The sequence below is a fragment of the Chrysochloris asiatica genome, unplaced genomic scaffold (genome assembly GCF_000296735.1).
Source record: "Chrysochloris asiatica unplaced genomic scaffold, ChrAsi1.0 scaffold00061, whole genome shotgun sequence".
Taxonomy (NCBI): domain Eukaryota; kingdom Metazoa; phylum Chordata; class Mammalia; order Afrosoricida; family Chrysochloridae; genus Chrysochloris; species Chrysochloris asiatica.
This window is the reverse complement of record NW_006408579.1, coordinates 1,366,837-1,389,205: the sequence shown is the minus strand read 5'-3', so window position 1 is coordinate 1,389,205 and position 22,369 is coordinate 1,366,837. Positions and strand designations below refer to the sequence as shown.

The 22,369-nt window shown below is 39.7% G+C and overlaps 1 protein-coding gene across 1 annotated transcript in view; it reads right to left on the bottom strand.

Annotated features, from left to right (window-relative positions):
• The window catches only part of HGD (homogentisate 1,2-dioxygenase), a 58,943-nt gene that overhangs the window by 20,522 nt on the left and 16,052 nt on the right, over positions 1-22,369 (bottom strand). The window contains exons 4-8 of the mRNA XM_006864141.1: positions 10,615-10,674; positions 8,959-9,050; positions 4,097-4,131; positions 2,086-2,165; positions 1,443-1,542 (exon numbers count right to left, since the gene is read on the bottom strand). Coding sequence (XP_006864203.1) covers positions 1,443-1,542; positions 2,086-2,165; positions 4,097-4,131; positions 8,959-9,050; positions 10,615-10,674 — 367 coding nt within the window. The remainder of the gene's footprint in view (positions 1-1,442; positions 1,543-2,085; positions 2,166-4,096; positions 4,132-8,958; positions 9,051-10,614; positions 10,675-22,369) is intronic.

Below are 22,369 nucleotides of genomic sequence, written 5' to 3'. Positions count from 1 at the left end.
ATATATCAAAAGACCAAAAAATGGGAAACATAAGTACAAAAACATAATTTAACTCAGAGAGGAGAGACCTGGGGAGTGTTTTATCATTTCCAGCTCCTGGGGTTCAAAAAAAATAAACCCCCAGCTGGTTAGTAAATTATATATTTTTTCAAGAGGGTACATGTGCCATGGATCCTGGAGGCTATGCTGACTGCAAAGCAGCAGGAAGCCAGACCAAAGCGGGAAGAGTGGGTGGTGCAGAATGACAGACGGTCCACCATGGCTCCAGCTGCCTCTCTGCTGCCTCCCACCTTCCTCTGACTATTCAGATCCCCACCAGGGGAGTGACCAGAAGGCACATCCTGGCTTGTCCCTGTTTCACTCTAAAAAACTGATGACAAAGAAGGGAAGAATTGGGAGGTGTGGCCACCACCTTCAAAAAAACATGCCAAGGATAAAGTCAAGGGCCAATTTCTCCAGCCACTCCTTTCACTTCAAGAGATGTTTTGAAAGCAGCCCCTGCCACCCGCTTCACTTCTCTCCTACATCTCCTGCCTCCAGCTTGCCTCCCTTTAAAGAAGGGAGGGACGTTGGTTCACTTTGGAAAGCTCTAATCTGCTCCCGGGGTCTGTGACTGCTAGCTCCTTCACAGCACTGAGTGATCACTGTTTTTGATGGTTGAGTGTGTGGATTTTATGGAGTGCCTTCAGTAGGATGCTTATAGACTATGTGTCACTCAGTTTGTCCCCTTCTTCATAGGAATAAAGCCCCTGGCATCTTTCTAGCCTTCCTCATTTTATTATCTACACACAACAAACAATTAATTTAGGAAAATGATCTCCCTCCAATTCACAAAGCTCATTCCCACTTGCATACTTTTGCTTCAGCTTTTCTTTTTCATCTTTATTTCTCAATTTTTCATCATGTCTTAGATAAATGTCATTTTGTCTGTGATGCTGTTCCTGGTGACGCTAGCCCACCATAACCCAAACACTTATAACCCTCCTGTATACACTATATAACTAGATATACACTCCATAAGGTCTTATTCTGCAATGGGTTCTAGATTATCCTAGAGAGAAACTGATCATGGATTTACATGGGTTGGCTTCTGTTTTACATGTATTTTATGAGAAGAGGGCTTGTGTTACTCCCTCAGCACAACCTAGGAGTCACAACTAGCTGATGGATTGATACACAGATGAATTAATGAATAGTTTATTTCATCAGTGGATCAGCTATATTAGCCCTAACATTAGAGGTCTAAAAAGAAAGCCTGAAATTGCTCAGGCAGATCCAGTAGGTTTCTGAAATTCCAAACTATATTTGGTCTAGAGAAGAAAACCTTGAGAGGAAAGTAGAAATTGGAGTTAAATCGTCAGGGGAGAAGGATGCTTAACTTTCAAGTAATCATCAGTGTCTTGTATCTCAGCAGGGCTTAGAGGCTTGTAGTAAAGATTTACCAATGGGTCCCAGGTCAGGCAACTCAAAGTGGACACCGAAGACCTCCAGGATGTAACCCCTGGTCTCCTCGAAGACTTCTATGCTGAACCGCATTCCTCTCTGGAAAAAGATGACAAAGCTAGTGTGCCCTTCCCAAATCATACCTGTAGTTATAGAGAAGCTGCCCCCAGAACCACATGCAAGAGTAATGCTATGCTTGCTTCCACAGGTGACCAGCTCAAAGATGAATTAGAAAGAAAAACTCAACTCATCACATTTACGGTCCAGGCAAATTCTAGGCTAATTTCTCTTTTGGTCCAGTAATCCTGATTTTCCCACATTTAAGAAACTCACCTTCATTTCCTCCCGATCCCCTCTCCATGGAAGCAGAGCCTAATATTTATACATTTTTATTTGAGAAAGTGAATTGACAATGCTCTGTGCTTTGTGAGTGCTTGCTATTTTAAAGCAAAGTTCCATCTAAGTCTGCTTACCCTTCTCCACATGGAGCCTTCTGCGTAACTCAAACTCCCTCCCCATTGTCCAGGCATGACAGAAAAATTTTAGAGTTGGAAATAGCAGCAGCTGCAACATCTGATTGCTTCAGCTTCACTAAACCCAAATTAGGAAGAGGCAGGGAGGAGAAGGGGATACATCACCAACCTGAATGACGCAGATCTCATTGGGCTGCACAAGCATCTTGCCAAATTCAGTGTAAATAAGAAGCTTCCCTTTTTGAGGAACTGACACAAAAGACAGGGGCAATAATGAGCAACTCTTTTTGTGTGAAGAACACATTATGAAGAGTACAGGTTTAAGGGCTGTACTTGCTTTTTCATTCCAAATTAAAAGAACTTGTATTGAGTCTCATGAAGAAATTTATATTGTATATTCTGACAATTTAGATTAATTATCTAAATGGGGTCCTGGTGTGGCACTGAGGGATAATGCACTGGACCGCCAGGTCAGTTTGAACTGCAAGGTTGGTTGTTCAAATTCACCAGTCACTCCTCGGAAACTCTATACAAGGTCACTATGAGCCTGAGCTGACTCGATGGCACTTAACAACATCTAGAATAATGTAAATGAAAAAAATTGGCACTTTTTTTTTGGTTGCCTGGCAAGGAGCTTGTTTTGACACAATTCTTCAGGCTGACCAAAATGTCAAGCAGAAATAAGATGGAAACACAGCCATTTCTGATGGCGTCAGTGTCACATGTCTAAATTCTACACCACAATGTTGACTCCAAATAATCAATACTAAAACCACCAAACAGAATTGGTAGACCAGAGCAATCTCTAATAAATATTGCACTTTGCTGTTCTAAGTGCCATTGAGTCTGTTTCAACTAATAGCGACCCCATATAAGCCTTCTGTTGAACTACTGACCTTGTGGTTCAAGTCAAACTTTATCCTACTGTGCCACTTTAGATGACCTTATGAAATATTGTACTTAAATTACAGATATCAATGATGAGATGGTCTTTTCACAGATGCTTTTAGAGACAAGTGGAATTATTTAATAACTTAACCACATCTTCATATTATACTTCACTTCTTTTCAGCTGCTCACATGTGTCATATCAGGAAGGTCCAGCAGAGATGAGCAATGACAGAGAGACTAGCAAATAGCATTGGGGCTTTGAGGAATACTAAGAATCTCTTCTGGACTACCAATGGCCATTAGATATGAGTCTATAGATTGCACTAAATGAAATCAGACAGATTGCAAGATGAAGAGAAAAAATGTGTGTGAAATTTTAAAAAGTAGCGTGTGACCTTATGTACAACAGAACAAAATACTGTCCAGTCCTGGACCAATCTCACAGTTGTTGCCACGCTTGAGTCCATTGATGCTGCCACTTTGCCAATCCATCTTGATGGGGGTCTTCCTTTTTTTCTCTGACCCTCCACTTTACCAAACATGATACCCTTCTCCAGCGACTGGTCCCTCCTGACAATATGTCCAAAGTATGAGAGACGAAGTTTGGGCATCTTGGCCTCCAAGGAGCACACTTCTTCCAACACACATCTGTTGGTTCTTTTGACAGCCTGTGGCACTTCCAATAGTCTCCTCAAACACCATAACTCAAAAGCATCAATTCTTCTATGGTCTTCCTTATTCACTGTCCAGTTTTTGCATGCATATGAGGTTATTGAAAATACCATGGCTTGGGTCAGGGGCATCTTAGTCCTCAAGCTGACATCTTTGCTCTTCAACACTTTAAAAAGGTCTTGTGCACTACATTTGCCTAATGCAATACGTTGTTTGGTTTCTTGACTGCTGCTTCCATGAGTGTTGATAGTTGATCCAAGAAGAATGAACTGCTTGACAACTTTAATCTTTTCTCCATTGATAAGAATGTTGTTTATTGGTCCAGTGGTAAGGATTTTTGTTTTCTTTACATTGAGATGCAATCCATACCAAAGGCTGTGCTCTTTGATCTTCATCAGTAACTACTTTAAGTCTTTTTCACTTTCAGCAAGCAAGGTTGTATCATCTGCATATCGCAGGTTGTTAATGAGACTTCCTCCAATTCTGATGCCATGTTTTTCTTCATCTAACCCAGCTTCTCAGGTTATTTACTCAACATACAGGTTGAATAAATATGGTAAAAGCATGTGACTAGGGATCAATAAACTGTGACAGGGTCTGAAATCTCCAGAACTCACCAATTAAGAAGTCCCCATCTGAATTGTAAAAGCATCTGCAAAATAAAAGAATAATTCCAGAGATTTTTGGTTTTAATACCATCTAAACAAATTAATTCATTGCACAAATTATTACTTAGTGCTGGGTATAAAATGGAGAATTGAACAGAGTTTGTAGTCATGGAGTTTAGAGTAAGTAGAGAGGCAGACACCAATTAGATAATTATAGAACTATTCAGCATAAATTGTTGAAGCACTAGGAAGGACTAGTTCAGGGGACTTAAAGAATAGGGCACCAATGTAATTCAGAGAGTTAACAAAGACCTCTCTGAAGAAGTGATATGTAACACAAATTAGCTACAATTGAGGGAGGGGGAACATTGCAGGCAGAAGGAACAGCATGTGCAAAAGCTCTGAGGCAGGAGGTCTCGTGGCAAATTGAGAAAAATGACTGAGGTCAATGTGGCTCAAGTGGAAAGAGAGATTGGTGGCTTAGGTGAGGCTGGGCCCAAAGTGAGGTCCCCATTGTCTTGTTATAATGACGCTGATCAAAATGTTTGGATCAAGGCCCAGGGAGGGCTATTTATCAAGTTTGTAAATACCAGAGCTTAGTTTCCTGGATCTTAGTTTTTAAAATCTGTTCCTCAAAATAAGTCATTGAGGAAAGAGCTAAGTAGCTTCCTTAAAAACAATGCGCCACCACCAATACTGGCTAAAGATTGTGAGAGAAGGGAGCCTTCTCATTAAAGCAGACAAGTACAAAATAAAAAATCGAGACGAATGTGGATGTGGAATAGGGGAGGTATTTAAAAGAACTCATATGGTTTGGGTAGACAGAGTAACAGTAGAACAAAGAAGGACAGGATGAGGAGGACTTCTGGCAATATGGTGGACTAGGCACACATACTACATGGACCCTCTACAATGAAGATATGAGAGACCAAATAAAATTGATACAGATGAAAATTTGGGAGTCCTGAACATCAGAGGAAAGGCTAGAAAAGTGGATTGAGTGCTTGCTGGGAAGAGATGCTGAGCAAGGACAACAAGAGGATAACTGGTTAATGAGCAGCCAGTCACAGCGTGACTGTCTTGTGAGTAGTTTTGGCAACAGAAGTTGGTATGGCAAAGCAGATTCCCACAGGCAACGGGGAAAGTGCAATTCCTTCTTTTTTCTCATGCTCCCCTGCTAACCAGAGGGGTGGTGAGCTCCCACCCTCATCCGTCCCCAGTATAGATTCTGCCTTCCTGGAGTTCTGAACCATATGGTTGGAAGCCAAGGCAGTGTGAGGTAGGGGCTTGCTGTGCCTCTTTGGATCCTGGATTAAGGAGGGCTCAGCTCTAGAACTACCAGACTAGTATTTAACCATCATCTGCCCCCAGCTGCCCTGTGGCCTTAACAGACACTGAAACCAGCTCCATCAAGGGCCTCCATAAACTACTCCCAGATTGTGTGCCCTGAACATAGATAACACTGAGGCCAATAGGAACTCCATCTAGGGCCAGGAACTCTGTTGTCACATCCTTTCTACAATCACCTCTTGAGTTCCATGACTTTCAGGAGCACCCCCAGAATTTTCTCCTCTCAGGTATAATAGGTGCACTTTTTCCTTTCCCAGTTTAGTTTTTTTCTTTTTTTGTATCATTGTGTTTGTTTGTTTATTCTTCATCCTCCTTCTACTTCTTCTTCTATTCCCTTGAGCTTTATCCTTTCTATATCCTCTTTTCTTTTGTCTCTCACTTCCCCTCTTCATTGTTTTTCTCTCTTTTGATCTTTCTTTACTACTCCCTCACTTCCTCTTTCATCATCCCTCTCCCTAGTTTTTCTAAGCATATTTAAACATTTTTTTTCTTTTATTTCCTCTCATTTTTCTTTTCTAAAGCCCCATTTTCTTGTCCCTCTTTTGTCTTTATACTTAAATCCTTTTTCTATGGCTGCTGCCAATTTTTATTTCTTTTTTATCTTTATTATTTTCTCTTTTCATGGTTGGTTCCTTATTTGTTTATTCTATTTGGACAATACATTGAAAGGGAAAAGAAGTAGATTAGAAGCAATGGAAGCCCAAATTAACTTGAAGATAAATCTCTCTATACTAGTATGCTAGTAGAACAACCAGAAAAAATAATGAAAAAATTTTTGAAGAAAACCTAAGAGTTATGTGGGACACCATGAAGAGGAACAACTTACAGGTGATTGGAATTCCAAAACAGGAAGAGACAATGAAAAGCACAGAGAAAATTGTCAAAGAGTTGTTGGAAGGAAACATCCCTAAAATCATGGAAGATGAGAAGATAAGCACACAAGAAAAACTCTAAACAGCATAGATCCCAAAAGAAAATCACTAAGACATATCATAATCAAACTTTCCAAAATCAAAGACAAGGAAAGAATCCCAAGAGCAACTTAGGAAAAATGAAACGTTAACTACAAAGGAGAAGTAATAAAAATCAGCTCTGATTTCTCAGCAGAAATTATGCAGGCAAAAAGGCAATGGGATGACATATACAAACTCTGAAAGAAAAAAAGATTGCCAATTATATATCCAGCACAGCTGTCCCTCAAATACAACAGCAAAATTAGGACATGTTTCTGATAAACAGAAATTAAAGGAATTTGTCATGACCATACCAATTTTACAAAAATTTCTAAAGGGTGTTCTTTGGACTGGGAAACAATAAGAGAAGACAACAACAGGAAATTACTATTCATGACAACACCACCCAGAACTCAATCCAGATATGTTGCTGTATAAAGTATTTAGCAAAACAAACCTATAAGACTGAAAATAAAGAACCAGAGATATCAATTTATAACGAAGTCAACTACAAAGCAAAAAAGAGGGATTCATGTAGATATAGAAATTTGCCAATTTCCAAATGGCAAAGAAATCAAATAGATTTCAAGATAAAACATTATTTTAAATAGGGGGAAAATTAATAGATTATAGGATAACCTGTAATTTACCCTGAAAATCAATTAAAGTAAAAACAAAAAGGAAAATCAGAAAGATTTAGCAAACATTAATACAACAGAAATGAAAATGAAAAGAAAACCCACAAACAAAATGAACTCAGTGCAGAAGATTATGCAGAACATAGAAGCCAGCAGCACCACACAAAAAAACACATACACAGCAAAATGACAGCAATCAATTCATACCTATGATAATTACACTGAATGCAAATGGGTTAAATGCACCAGTCAAGAAAAAGAGATAATAGAATGGACAAGAAAACAGGACCCTTCAATACGAGGACTACAAGAGACACATCAAAAAGATGGAGACAACCAAAATGCCCATCAACAGAAGAATGGTCAAACAAACTTTGGTACAGACACATGATGGAATACTATGCAATGTTGATGAATTACCATGAATCTGCCAAGTGCCTCACAACATGGATGAACCTGGAGGACATTATGCTGAGTGAAGTTGGTCATTCACAAAAGATCAACTATTGTTGAGACCAATGTTGTGAAAGGTGAAGAGGAGGTTTTCTTAATGAAAGGAACAAACAGTCTCTGGTGGCTATGGAGGGGGAAAGAAGGAAAATTATTCATGGACTACAGGGAAGACACATGTTAACATGGGTGACAGGGACAGCAGTGTACAACGAGAGGGAGGTTGGCAAAGGAAAGATGAGGGTAGCAGGAGACATGGAAGAATGTAACAGTTAAAATGAATAGAGGTAAATACTGTTAACTAATAGTACATGGAAGGGATTGAAATCATTGTAATGAAGCAAAGTATATGATTTGCTGACTGCAAAACTGATGATCTGCTCTGTAAACATTCACTCAATTCACAAAAATTTTTTAAAAAATTACAGCAACAGCAAAACACTACAAAGGCTTTGGAATATATGGTCCCTCTTAGTAAAGATAATAACAGCTACTATTGGTTGAGCACTTGCTCTGGGTTGGACTTTGAGCAAGATGCAGCTTTGGGAAATTAAACATTTCCCCCAAGGTCTCTTAGTCAGTACGAGTGGAGTTGGGCTTTGGATAAGAACAGTCTGGTTCCATAGGTAGTGTACAAAGCCACTATGATATTCTATTTCCCACAGAAAAGGCAGAGAGCCATTTAGATGATTTTTTTATTGAAGGAAAAAAAAAAAAAAAGTCAGTGTACAAGCTTTTCTTTTTAGGAATTTTAAGCTTATATAAAGATATTAGCCGAAATCAGTCTGTCAGCTTGACCTGTCACCAACAAATGGCCTTAGTGGCTGCTCATGCAGTGTGACTTTGGACTCCAGAACAGCCCAACCTTTTTGTTGTTGTTGTTAGGTGCCATCAAGTCAGTATCGACTCATAGCGACCCTACGCACAACAGAATGAAACACTGCCCAGTTCTGTGCCAACCTTACGATCATTGCTACACCCGAGCCCATTGCTGCTGCCACTGTGCTAATCCATATCATTGGGGGTCTTCCCCTTTTCTTCAACCCTTCACTTTACCCAACATGATATCCTTCTCTAGGGACTGGTCCCTCCTGATATGTCTGAATCATGAGAGACGAAGTTTGGCCATCCTGGCTTCCAAGGATCCCAACCTAAAAATCTTAGAATTAAGGTTATTCTGACCCAAATCTGGTTGAAGTCAAAATACCCCTTGCACTGTCCCATGTTCCAGGGCACTATCCTCTCATTCCTGTTTGCATGGTTATGTGTTATTCTTGTTTATGTTGTGAGAGTCAGTTAAGATAGAAATGCTCCTTTATCATCATTATAAAAATATATCAACAATACTCTAGGAGAAACAAACAAACAAACAATGTATGTGAATGTACTGCTTTACAAGAGCAAGACTTGGCCTTCACCCTCTGGTCAACAGCTCTTGGGGAATAGGACTGTACTGCCCCAGCACTAGACACTTACTTACCTGTTCCCCATGGAGGTGTTGCAAAGGAAAATGTGGATGGCAAGCCCATTGTTAGATCTGGTGTCTCCAGCTCCACACAAGGTGTGCAGGCCCTGAAAGAGACGGCGTATGAGAGGAAAGGTAAATGTAAGTAATGTCAGAGAGGCTAGCACTCCCTCTGGTTCCTGAGAGTCAGGGTTCCACCAGGGTCTTCCCTTTGGGACAAATGAAATACTTGGGATCCAGTCTATTTCAGAGAACCTGAAATTTACTGACTTATGTTTAGCAGTTGGTAGCTCATGCTAGCTGCCAATCATGGCCCTAAATCTAGATTGTCTCAATGGCTGCACTCGATGACTCTGCAGCACATTAATTCACACTTGGCATTTTATCAGTTGGATGTTTAAGATCAACCCATGGGAGAAGTTCTAAGGAAGGTAATATCAGGCACCTAGGAGGTTTAGGGAAGAATTGTGTAGCATCGGGGGTCAGTTACTCAGACCAAACTTACTGCTATTGAGTCAGTTTCAACTCACAACTATCCTCTAGGATAGGGTAAAACCGGCCCACAGGATTTCCAAGGCTGTAAGCTGTTTGAACTACAAGGTTGGCGGTTCAAGCTCACCTAGCTGCCCCTTGGAAACCCTGTACAGGGTCGTTATGGATCAGAATCGACTCGACAGCACTTAGCAACAACAACAACAATCTTTATGGAAGTAAACTGTCACATCTCTCGTCTATAGAGTGGCACGTAGGTTTGAACCTCTGATCTTTTTTGATTAACAGTTGAGTACTTTAATCACTGTAACACCAGGCTCACTTAGGTCAGTTATTATCTCTTCAATATTGACCACATGACCACCCTCTGTTTATGAATAGGGCATTCCTAATCTCTCCAGACCAGTGCAGCAAAAAACATTATGATTATGATTCCCTCTGCTATATCAACAAATTATCTACATTTAAGAGATCTTAACATGTGGGCCCAAAACCTGCACATGGAGAGCCCACAAGGAGGGGTCTCGGCTCCTATAGATACCCATAATTCATACAGGGTAGGGGAATTCACTTAAGTGAATCTGCACTGCATGAAATGCTGATAAGAATTTGAAGATGATCCAAACCATTTGGCCTATGACTAGGCACATGGATTGCCTCTAAGTAAGTCATGAGCTGAAGTTGATCTGAAGAACCCTCCACTGACTTTTGAGTCCCACATCCTTTTAATTTTCTTCTCCCCACCTCCCCAACATGCTACCTGTTCTGGGAACAACCATTCTAACTATATGGAAATCATTGGCTTCTTTGTAATTTTATGTTAATTTATACATTTAAAAACATTAGCATCATCAGAATATCCAGGGGAGTCTGTGGAGTGAGAAAGGTTAAGAGCCCCTGCTCTAGCCCAAAGCAAAAGAACTTGAAGTAGGTAAATGTTTAGTTTTCATTGACTTTGATATTATAAAATGGCTCCTATCTGTCCTTTGGTGCCAGGGGCAATATGGTGCCTATAAGTAAGACATCACTAGGCCAGCCACCGAAGTATAGGCAGAGAGTTTGGCCTCTGTGCTTTCCTCTGAGGCCCGAGCTGCTTGACTCTCAAAATCTGCAAATGATTGGCTCCCTCAGCACAGAAGAGAGAAGGGCAGTGGAAAGGTACAAATAGCATTAACTTACGCTCACAAAGTCCACTTTCTTCTGAGGTGCTTTTGGAATCTCAAATGGTTTCCATCTAAGCTGGGGGGGGAAAGCACACACACATACAAGGAAATGACTTTCTGACGGAAACCAGAGACTTCTAAGTAAATAGTATCAATTACAAAGTGAAGGAACAGTTGCTTGTGCTATAAGGCTCTAACTACATGTGATTTTAAAAGTAATAATTATGCATCATTCCTCAAAAAGGTTTTGTGTGGGTCTATGTAAGACATATGTGTATGTGTTTAAATCTATATGCATAAAGGCCATCTTTGTTCCTTAGCACTTTAAATTATTTAAAAAAAAAAAAAAAAAAATCCTTCTATTCGTTGCTTCCTCTTTCAGAAGCTGTTTGTTTCTTTAACATTTTGCTCAGCAAGCAGATCAGTGAGTTTTGACTGGTGCCGCTTTTCATGCTATTTATAATCAGCTCCCTTTCTTGGCATGCCAGTCTATGTGTGGGCTCCTGACACCGGAGGGGAAGGTTCTACTCCTACTTCCAGCCCTTGGAGTTTTGAATTATTTCTTTAAGAGAAAAAGCCTCCAGCAGAAATTGGATTTGGTAAATGCAGTACTGGGCTCAGTTGCTTCACCAAATCCCACGTTTGTCCCCAGGCTGCCTGACAGTTCAGTTTAAATCACAACAATCTTTAATTTAATAATGAAATGATCTAAGGGAGTGGGCAGGAAAATCAGCAGGCTCGAGCCTTACTAGATGTCAGCCCAGCACATATTCATCAACTTGGCAGCATGTCTGACCCAGCCAGCTGGCAGCAGATAAGCTTAGTGGCCTCAGAACGGATCTCCCGGAGTGACCTGTACCCCAAGCACGACTCCATTGGCTGAGGAACCTGGGCAGGGCCTCCCATCATCAGGTGATGGGGCTTGGCTCATTCTGTATTGGAGAGAGAGCCAAAAGGACAAGGAAGCAGCAGGTGAACAGGCAGCTCTGGGATTATTCTGCCTCTCTGACACAGACAGGTGGCAGCCTTTAGTTCTCAAAAGTGAATCAGGATATAATGTTCTGGGACAACATAGAAACGATGTAAAATGTTGATTTGCAAAACATTGTTAAAATCATGCCTCAGAAGGAAAGAAATTCCATTAAGGACAATATTTCCTGGGTGAGGTGGGAGGAACTGAGAACAAGTATCTTGTTGCTGTTGTTGGTTGCCATTGAATCTGACTCATTGAGACCCCATGAGTGTGTAGAGCTGAACTGCTCCACAGCATTTTCAATGCTGTGAGTGTACACAATCAGATCACCAGGCCTGTCTGCCAAGGTGCCTCTGGGTGGGTTTAAGTCGCCAACCTTTTGGCTAATTGTTGTTAGGTGCCATTGAGGTGGTTCTGATTCATAGCAACCCTATGTACAACAGAATGAAAGACTGCCCGGTCCTGCCATCCTTACATGTTGTTATGTTTGAGCCCAATATTTTTGCTAATATGTCATTCCATCTTGTTGAAGGTCTTTGTGGTGCCTTAAATTTACTCAATATGGCATTTCTATCCAAAGTCTTCTTAATTCCCACTAAGTAATTGGGTAGGACTATGAAAATATATAGTATTCCTTCCTGTTAGGCATAAAAGGAGCCATCTCAGAAGCAGAGGCGGAAGATCCCAGGACCAACGAGAAGGAAGAGCCTGAGTGACATGTGAGATCCCTACTGAGAGAATCAGTGACTACAGAAGTGATGGCAAAAGGCAGTGGCCTGGAGAGACAGAGCAACTCTGGCTCTAGGCCTATGGACTGAGTAAAGCTGAGTGCTTACGGGCAAAAGACTGGCTTGAAGAATGTGTCCTTTGGGCATTCACAAACTGGCTAAAAGAACTTTGTAACACCTGCTTGAGCAGGGCAGAGACCAAGGGACCACATGGCAGACAAGAGGAGGTCCTGACTGGAGAACTGCTGCATCCTGAGGTGGTTTTCATCCTACATTATACCCTGTTCACTTCCCTAACTAACCCTGTAATTGTGAGTATTGTTATGAGTTCTTTGGGGGCAATTACAGTGGATTATCAAACACAGGTATGAAGCAGAGAGTGCTGTGGGAGGGATGGTTGGTGTCAGAATAAGGTAAAGAAGGTTCTAGGGTAGAAGCATGTCTGACCTCTGCTTCAAAATCAGCCTGTGGCTGGTTTTAAGTTTGATTCTCTTTCCTCCTTGTGAAGCCATGGGAAGTCAGACATGGCTCCTACGTGGTTTGTTTTTATTGATCCTTCATTTTACCAAGCATGATGTCCTTCTCCAGGGACTGATCTTTCCAGATAAGGTGTCCAGAGATGAATTACTAGAGATGAAGACTCACTGCTGTCACTTCCAAAGAACACTCTGGTAGTATTTCTTCTAAAACAGATGTTCATTCTTTTGGTAGTCCATGAGATATTCAATATTCTTCACCAATATCACAATTCAAATGGCTAGTTGTTGATTATAAAATCATTTGCACCACCCAAGGACTCTGAGCAAGGATCTAGGAAGTGGTTTCTTATCCTTAGCACTATTGATATTTTGTGCTAGAAAATTATTTGCTATAGGGGCTTCCCTGTACTATGTAGGATATTTAGCATTATCCGTAAACTCTATCTACTAGATGCGAGTAACACTCACCAAATTATAACCAAAAGTATTTCCAAACATTGTCAAATGACACTTCAGATGCAAAATGCCCTACTTGAGAGCTGCTGGCCTAGAAGGATATTTCCCTGACACCTGGAAAGGTCACAGGTGAGGACTACTGGCTTTTGAAGAAAGGCTCTATTCCATTACTGACCATCACCTGCTGCTTCCTTCAATAATAACAGTGCAGAGTTTGTATGAGTGGATGTTAGAAAGTTCCTGGAAAAATTCCATTCTCTTTTCATTCTATTTTCCACAAACTGTTTGAAGCCCTCTCATATATCCTAGGAAGACTGTCTGAAAGATTATATTACCTAGAACTTTAGTTCCAAGAGTTACCATTTTTGATTTCTCAATGGAAGGGAAAGAATTTAAGTGTTATATCAGTGGTTGACTGGGCCACCATTTAGCTCTATATAAAAATTATGAAGAGTCTTTGAGACTCGAGACTAAATTAAGTCAGAATCTGTAAAGTTGGGTGTCAGGCATCGGTGTTTGATAAACACAGGTGTTGCTAATATACAACTAGCATTTGAGAATTTGTGTATCCAAGAGAGAGATTCTGTGCTTCCTGTACTCATATTACTGAACCTAGAATCATGTTCATAAAAGTCCACCCAATCAACCAACCATCCAAGCAAATATGCAACTAAATCATGGTATTTTGGGCCAGATGTGGGAGTACCAATGCCACATCAAATAGTCACTGTTGTTAAGTTCTGTTGAGTCAACTCCAACTCATAGCAATACTGTATAGGATCTACGAGGAGCAGCTAGTGGGTTTAAATCACTGAACTTGTGGTTTGTAGTCCCATGCTTATTCTATAGTACCACACCAGGGCCTCACATCTAATGGTTGTTGTTGATGAGTTCCGTCTAGTCATTTCTGACTCATAGTAACCCTGTATAAGGGTTTCTGAGGAGCGACTGGTGGGTTTGAACTGCCAATTTTGCACCTCAAACTGACCTCAAGACTAAATTAAGTCAGAATATATATACATTCCCATCAAATGACAGACATGTTTTAGGAAGAGTAGTAATTTATCTTTGGGAGCTGATGGCAGTGGATTTTATAGGTTTATTATGGAGGACAGATATAATCAGATTCAGTCATGGAGGACAATAAAGGTCCCAATGTGATTATAATAAACCAAGAACACAACAAGAGGAAGTTAGCTATGATCCTCAAACAGAGATTTTGGTCAGGAGCTTTGGCATGATTGGTGAATGGAAGAATGGAGATTTGGGAAGAAGATAAATAGGTAGAGTCCATGGAATTGAAGGATAGCAAATTCTCTCCCTGCTAAGGCCAAATGCTCAACTTAATTGCAAACTGTGGAGCAGTGCACTGAGGTCCAATACCAAACCAAATGGGCAGCACATTGGGCTGAACCAGGAAATGGGTTGTGATCCTGTCTTGGTTCCCATTTCTTCTGTGACCTCAGGCAAGCCATGTTCTGTCTCTGGATTGTGTTTCTTTCCCTCATATGTAACCGTGAAATACTGGTGAAAATTATAATTCTATCATTCTTTTTAGAGAAGAGTTTCTGAGAGTAGTAAAGTGTGTTTGCTGACTCAGTCCTATAACTTTTTCAGTTTTTAAATTCATATTATATACCGTTATCTGGGCAATGAATATGGAAGACTGGAGAATCACTAATACATTTGAATTATGGTGTTGTTGAAGAATACTGAATATACCATGGACTGCCAGAAGAACAAACAAATCTGTCTTGGAAGGAGTAAAGCCAGAATGTTCCTTAGAGACAAGGCTAATGAGACTTTGTCTCCTGTACTTAAAACATGTTATCAGGAGGAACCAGTCCTTGGAAAAGGACATCACCCCTGGAAAAACAGAGGGTCAGCAAAAAGGAGAAAGACTCCCAAGGAGATGGAGTGACACAGTGCTTTCAACAATGGGCTCAAACATACAAAACTTTTGAGGATGGTGTTGAATTAAGCAGTGCTTTGTTCTCTTGTGCATAGGATTGCTGTGAGTCAGAGTTGGCACCTAATAATGTATATTATTACTAGTTTTTCCCTATAAAACTGAATTATCAAACATTGCAAAAATTATTAAATTAATTGTAGTTCCAATGCAACGTCATGATTATGTTGTTGTTGTTATGTGCCATCGAGTTGGTTCCGACCCATAGCAACCCTGTACAGGGTTTCCAAGGCTGTAAATCTTTACGGGAGCAGAAAACCTCATCTTTCTCCCATGATTATAGTAGGTATTAATGAATAGTTGTGAAATTGTTGAATGAATGGATGAATGTAAGGCACTTATACCATTTTTAGTATCTCAAAGAATAATTCTTTAGATAATTTGAGATTTTTGGAAGTCACACTGAAAATCAGACAATAGCTGACAAGTTTTTCTAAAGTCCAAAAATCATTCCTAAAAATATGTCAGTTTTTCACGTGCAAAATCCTCCATTCTTCTATACTGTTGCTCATTTTTGGTGTAGTGTTCTATCAATTGTTGAGAGAAAAGTGTTGAAGTCTCTAGCTATAATTGTAGCTTTGTCTGTCTCCTTTCATTCTATCACATTCTGCTTCACATATTTTAAATCCATATTTTGAAAACTATATTGGAAAATAAGCATTTATTTACTAGAAATGGGGTATTAAAAACAACTTGAAAAGCATCTTCAAAGGAATCCAAAGTTAGAATTTAAAATTCTTTAAAAATTACCAAAGAAGGAAGACTAAGAATCAGTACCAAAACTGAGTAATCAAGATGCAAAAATGTTTGCAAAAATGAAAGAGGAACATCAGAGATTTGACTTTAGTATTTTCAAAGTCAGAAAACAGTGACAGAAAATGATTATCCCTTTCAAAACGGAATTTTTTAAATTTACTAAGATTCCCATCAAAATTGCCTTGGACTCTATTAAACTGGATGAAGTGGATGGTGTCAATAACGTTGGCTGGCTAGAAGTAGGGCATATCGTTAGAAGTCAATATCATCTATATACGTTCCAGGAACAGAGTACTCTAGGACCATCAAGGGAGAAGAGCATGAGTGGAATGTGGGACCCTAACCAGAGAAGCAACAACATGAGAGATGGAGGCAAAGATGAGGACATGGAGAGAGAGAGCAGCTGAGGACTCTAGACTCATAGAAAGAGAAAGGCTCTGAGCTGGAAGCCAGGTGCTAGCGGCCAGGATGCAGGCCTGCAGAATGTGCCCTTTGGTTGTTTAAATTATTATATATTCCTGAGCGTTTCTGTGTACATCCCCTCCCCACCAAAAAAGAAAAAAAACAGGGAATGCAAGCAAATACTGTTGAATGATGATGTATGGAGGAGATTGTAATCATTGCAATGAAGCAATGGTGTAAAGCCGATTTTCTCCCATGAAAACTATCACTCAGTTCACAATAAAAACCTACAAAAAACACAAACAAAAAGAATTTGGAAGTAATTTGTAGGTAAAATAGTGATTGCAATGTATGAACCATTGTTAGTTGTACCAATGGCTAGGAGAGGCCCAGATAATCTATAATGGTAATGTTTTATTAATCCAGACTAAGAAAAGTAGGGTAGATAAACTAAAACAGAGGATCATTGAATTCTTCAGCAAATCTAACAATTTAACAAACAACAAAAAAAAGGCAGCATGATTTATATGAAGAAAAATCAGGCTTTGAGTGACCAACAGGAACTCTTTGAAGTAATAAGCAAGAATACAGATAAGGAGACTCTAAGTCACTGTAATTTATTTAAGACTTTCAAAAGTCTTTCATGGGGCTAGAAAATGACAGCCATGGGAATGAGGTCACATTCTGTCATGGAGAGAAACCTGGATTCCCATTTGACCCTGTTTGAACTCAGTTGCTTTACATTTATTGAATACTTATTGGATACCTTGCTATTTACTAAAGACTATGTTCATTATTGAACACCTAGCACAGGGCCTGGCACACAAAATCACAAAATAAATATTTGTTGGATTATAATTCTTACAACTCCCTGAAGTTCTTATGATTATTGACATCTCTAATTTAGAAGTATGAAATCTGATGGAGTAGAGAAGTTCATTTTCTCTTAGAAGTGATGCTAACATTCTCCCCCACCCTGTTTATTAACCTATATTCTGTGCCCTTTGATCTCATTCTGTCTCTTTTTTTGCTTCCCAAGATACTCCTGATCTCCTTGGCTCTTGAACCCAAGCGTTGTCTCCTTTTCATGGTCTTGCATTGGCCCTTTCAACCTGACCCTTATTTATTATTCCTCCTGTGCCTACTTGCTTTGGCCCAGTCTGAATCCTGGGACCCAAATCCTGGTAAGTCCCTTTAGGGTCAGCATTCTTGGCCAGTCTCCTTAAATTCATTAATTCAAACAACAGTTATTAAACTTCTCTGTCTACTAGGCTTTATACTAGATGCCAGAGGTAAACATGACACAGTTTACAAAAGATCCTAGAAATGTAGACACGATGGGATAAGAAAGCAAAGTAAGGGATATATGGAAATGACTTTGGAAGAGAAATGTCTCCCCAGGTATAAACTCTGGAATATGACCTATTTAATATTTTATACAGGAAAAAGAAAGACACATACACAAAAGGAAATAATTAGGTTTGCAGACAGCACCACTGGGTTTCTGAAGAATGAATGTAAAGTTGATGAAGATGTATTATAAGAAAAGCCAGCCAGCTGTCCAAAAGGGTTGAACAGGGCAGTGTGTACTGCAATGTTGGCCAAGGCCAGAGATTCAAGAAAATGCAATCTATTCTATTTATAGGATAATGAGATTCAAACTATCAGAGAATCAATTCAACAAAGGCTTAGGGTTTTACAATTTGGAAGAAGGCACAGTGCTAAGCTCTGTAGGTCACATGAAGATGATGGAGACATATATCTTACTTTTAAATACCCTGGGACACATCAATGAAGATGATGAGGACATATATCTTACTCTTAAATACCCTGAAATGTCAATGAAGAAAGTGGTATTTATGATGAATCTTAAATTATGGAGAGTGTTTATGTGGGTAAATATTTGTGACGGAAGAAGAGAAAGTTCAAGTAGATGATAGACCATAAAGCACCAAGCAAGGAAAACTTAGGATATTTATTAGGAATGGTGAAGATTCTAGGTTGGTCTGTGAGTAGGGGACATGGAAAGGAATACAGGGTTTGAAAGGCAATCAATAGCGAGAGTGAATTGTTGTTTAGTGCTGTCGAGTTGGTTCTGACTCATAGCAACCACGTGTAGGGTTTCCAAGGAGTGTCTGGTAGGTTTAACTGCTGGCCTTGTGGTTGGCAGTTCAATGCTTATCCTAAAGCACCACACCAGGAGGGCTCTTGATAGTCTGTCTCAGGAAGCTGCACTTGATTACCTGGTCAATGGGTGGAACAGGGAGATGATAGCAGAATTTAAAGATTTTTTGGTCTGGTGATTTAGTATACTGTATATGGTAGCAGGATGTGAAATAGAATGGATGAAATACGTGGATCAGGTAGGAAGCCATTATAAAACTCCAAGTAAGAGTAAATGAGGCCTGAAACCAAACCAAACCTACTGCCATCTGTTGTAGGGGAGCAAAGAGACCCCATCTTCAAAGATAAAACTGTTAGATTCAGTTGAATAAGTCTTAAACAGCAGTAAACATAAGACAAAGACAAACATAGATCACCTGGGTGAGGGAAAAAATAGACACCATGACGAGTTTCTAAACTTCTACCTTCAAATGGTGACCTTTTATAGAGCACAGGGAACAAAGGAATCTCCTTGTACAACTACAACTGATGACAGCAATACATCACAGACTCATGCAGGGCCTACAGAAAGCCAGGACGGGATTATTGCAGATAGGAAAGCTTACAAACAGTCTCTGAGGCTCTTGGGATATGACATCACAACCAGACAACCCTTAAGGGGTATGTTCCTGTGATGGTCAGGAGGGAGAAGTGGGCCAAAACCCACTTTTAAATATACTGCTTCTAACTCTGGCAGTTCAGTGGTACTAAAGTAAAATTGGCATCTGAACACTTAAGATAGAGAATTAAGTTCTGCTTGGCAAGAGTCATTCACAGGCAAAAAGTCTTCAGACTTCATGCTCTAAGGCACATCTAGTTGTTTCCAATTATAGTGAGCCTATATAGGGTTTCCAAGGCTATAAATCTTTACAGGAGCAGATACCCTCATCTTCCTTGTGATGTGATGCTGGTGGGTTTGATGTTCCGACATTGCAGTTATCAGTCCAGTACTTATCCTACAGCACCACCCGGGTTCCTTAAATAAGGCCTGTTGTTGTTGTTAAGTGCCATCGAGTCGATTCTGACCCACAGCGACCCTGTATAGGGTTTCCAAGGAGCAGCTGGTGTGCTTGAGCCACCGACCTTGCCGTTCAAATGACTGCAGTCTGATGCCTTAGCCCACAGCACCACACCAGGACTCCAAAAGCCAGGTATAAATGAGAAAGGGAAGGAAGGAACAGATACCAGAGAAACCATGGAAGAAAACTCTACGACAATATTTCTTAACGTATGATCCATGGCTGCATGAATCTGGAGAGACTCCTGGATATCATTTCATCACTACTGAATTAGATTCTCTGAAACTAAGGCTGGAAAAATATGCATTTTCAATAGTTCCCCTTGTACCTCTATGTACATGAAAGTTTGGGAGTCATTGCTCTATGGACTTGACAACTAATTTATTTCGCCCCTTAGGGAAAAGGATGGAAAGGTGACTCTGAAAATTCAAACCTGGGTGTATGAAAGAATGGTGTGTCAAGAACAGAGTTAGGAAAATCAAGGGGAGAAGAGAGTTTGGTTGAGATTATGATAGCTCCAGTAGAGACACATAGTAATGTTCAATAAGATTCATAAATCATATTGCAGAGAAATGATAACAAATTCATGGGACAAAATAATATTTATTAAAATTTTAAAAGTAAAATCTGAGAGATGGGGAAAGGAATATGAAGCAAATAACCTAGTGTGAATGAGGTTTCCACAATGAAGGCAGCCCCAGAATGGTTTCCAAACCCCAGGACAGTGGAACCACCTTCCTATAATGTGGTCTATTGGGTCTTGTCAAACTTTTGGCTGAAGTTAGGTTAGATGAAATTAGACTTATACAGTAGGTGCTATTTCCTAGAGGCAGAAGGTAAGGGGATGAAGAAGCAACCATGAACCAGTGGTGACAAGATATAAAGAGCTTTGCAAACCATTGTGGTGGGATGAAAGAAGATGCTAGGATTGAGTAGGTTGGAGTCTAAGAGAAATTCGGGGAAAGGGATGTAAAAAGAAAGTTGCTGTAAATCATATATGGACACTAATTTTTTCAGAAGAAATGAGCAAAGATTGGAGTTCTTTTCAATTACTTTTGACTATTAGCCAGACAGGACCTTGAGATTTACATGTTTGCAGATGTATGTAAAGAAAAAGACTGGAAAGAAAGAAACCAAAGCATTAGAAATGGTTAACTATGCACTGGTGAGATTATTAGGCATCGATATGGATGCATTTTGGGGAATACTTTATTGTTGCCTAATAATAGGGTATAAATATTTCCAATAGAATGATTTTAGCAGGCAGAATTGCTAAGGGTTAAAGTGTAAATGGGGGTACCATGGTGCACTTAGATTACTGTCTCAAAAAGTTTAGCTATGACTAAGAAAGACTTGGGCAGAAACTTAAAGCGATAAGAACACCAGGAAATAGGATAGTAATACTTGAACAGTTTGACAAATTAGGCAGCAAACACCTTGTAAGTGTATAATGTTTGGAAACATTTTGGGAATTTGCATGTCCTGAAGGCAGAATGAATATTAAGATATAATCTTTAATTAGCCTTGAAATGTTTCTCATTTTGTCCAAATTATATTGGTTGAGAAGTAAGAGGTCATTTTCTCAGCTGAGGACTAACTGGGTCAAGAATCTGACTCTTCAACAGTCAAGAGGTTAGGGATGTGGTAATAAGAGAAATAAATTATAAAGGACTCTGACCTCTAAAGAGGCATGCTGATTCAGGAATGCTAATGAAATCACAGCTAAAATTGGATGAGGATTTGTTCATTAAATTCTGGGATTCCAGAAGTTAGAGGAAGATGCACGATGAATAAAATTAGATATACTCTTTATGTAAAATATTAAAGGCTAGAACTTTCAGTCCACAGACTGAACTCAAATACATTCAAGAAAAATTTGATCTAATGCTTGGATGGTTGTTTAAAATACACACTAAAGAAAATAAAAGTTTTGGGGTGTAATCCTTTAATGGTTAACTTTACGTGTCAACTTACCTAGGTTATGATGCCCAGTTGTTTGGACAAACACTGGTCAAGTTAATGTTATGAAGATATTTTTTTAGACATGATTAACATTATAATGAGTTGACTTTCTATAAAGGTGATCATTCTTGGTAATATGGGTAGACATTATCTAATCAATTGAAGGCCTTAAGAGAAAAACTGAGGTTTTCCAGAAGAGGAAGGAATTTTGTTCCATGACGATGTCCTAGAAATTCGACCTGAATTTCTACCTGCCAGTCTGTCAGTTTGTCGTACTGTGGTGACTTATGAGTTCCTGTGATTCTGAAAGCTATGCCACCAGTATTTTAAATACCAGGAGGGTCACCCATGGTGGACAGATTTCAGATGAGCTTACAGATGAAGACTGCCTAGGAAGAAGGAGTGACGAACTACTTCAGAATATTTAGTCACTGAAAACCTTATGAATAGCAGAGAAACACTGTCAGATACAGTGCCAGAAAATGAGTCCCTCAGGTTGGTAGGCATTCAAAATGTGACTGGGGAAGAGTTGCATCCTCAAAGTAGAGTTGACCGTGACGATGCCAATGGAGTAAAGCTCGTGAGAGGAAAGCCCATGGGACCTTCATTTGCTGATGGGGCATAACTCAAAATGAAGAGAAATAGCTATAAACATCCATTAAAAATCAGAACATGGAATGTACAAAGTATGAATCTGGGAAAATCGGAAGTTGTCAAAAATGAAATGCAATGCGTAAACATCGATATCTTAGGCGTTAGTGAGCTGAAATGGACTGGTATTGGCCACTTGGAATCTGACAACTACATGGTTTACTATGCCGGGAATGACAAATTGAAGAGGAATGGTGTTGCTTTCATTGTCAA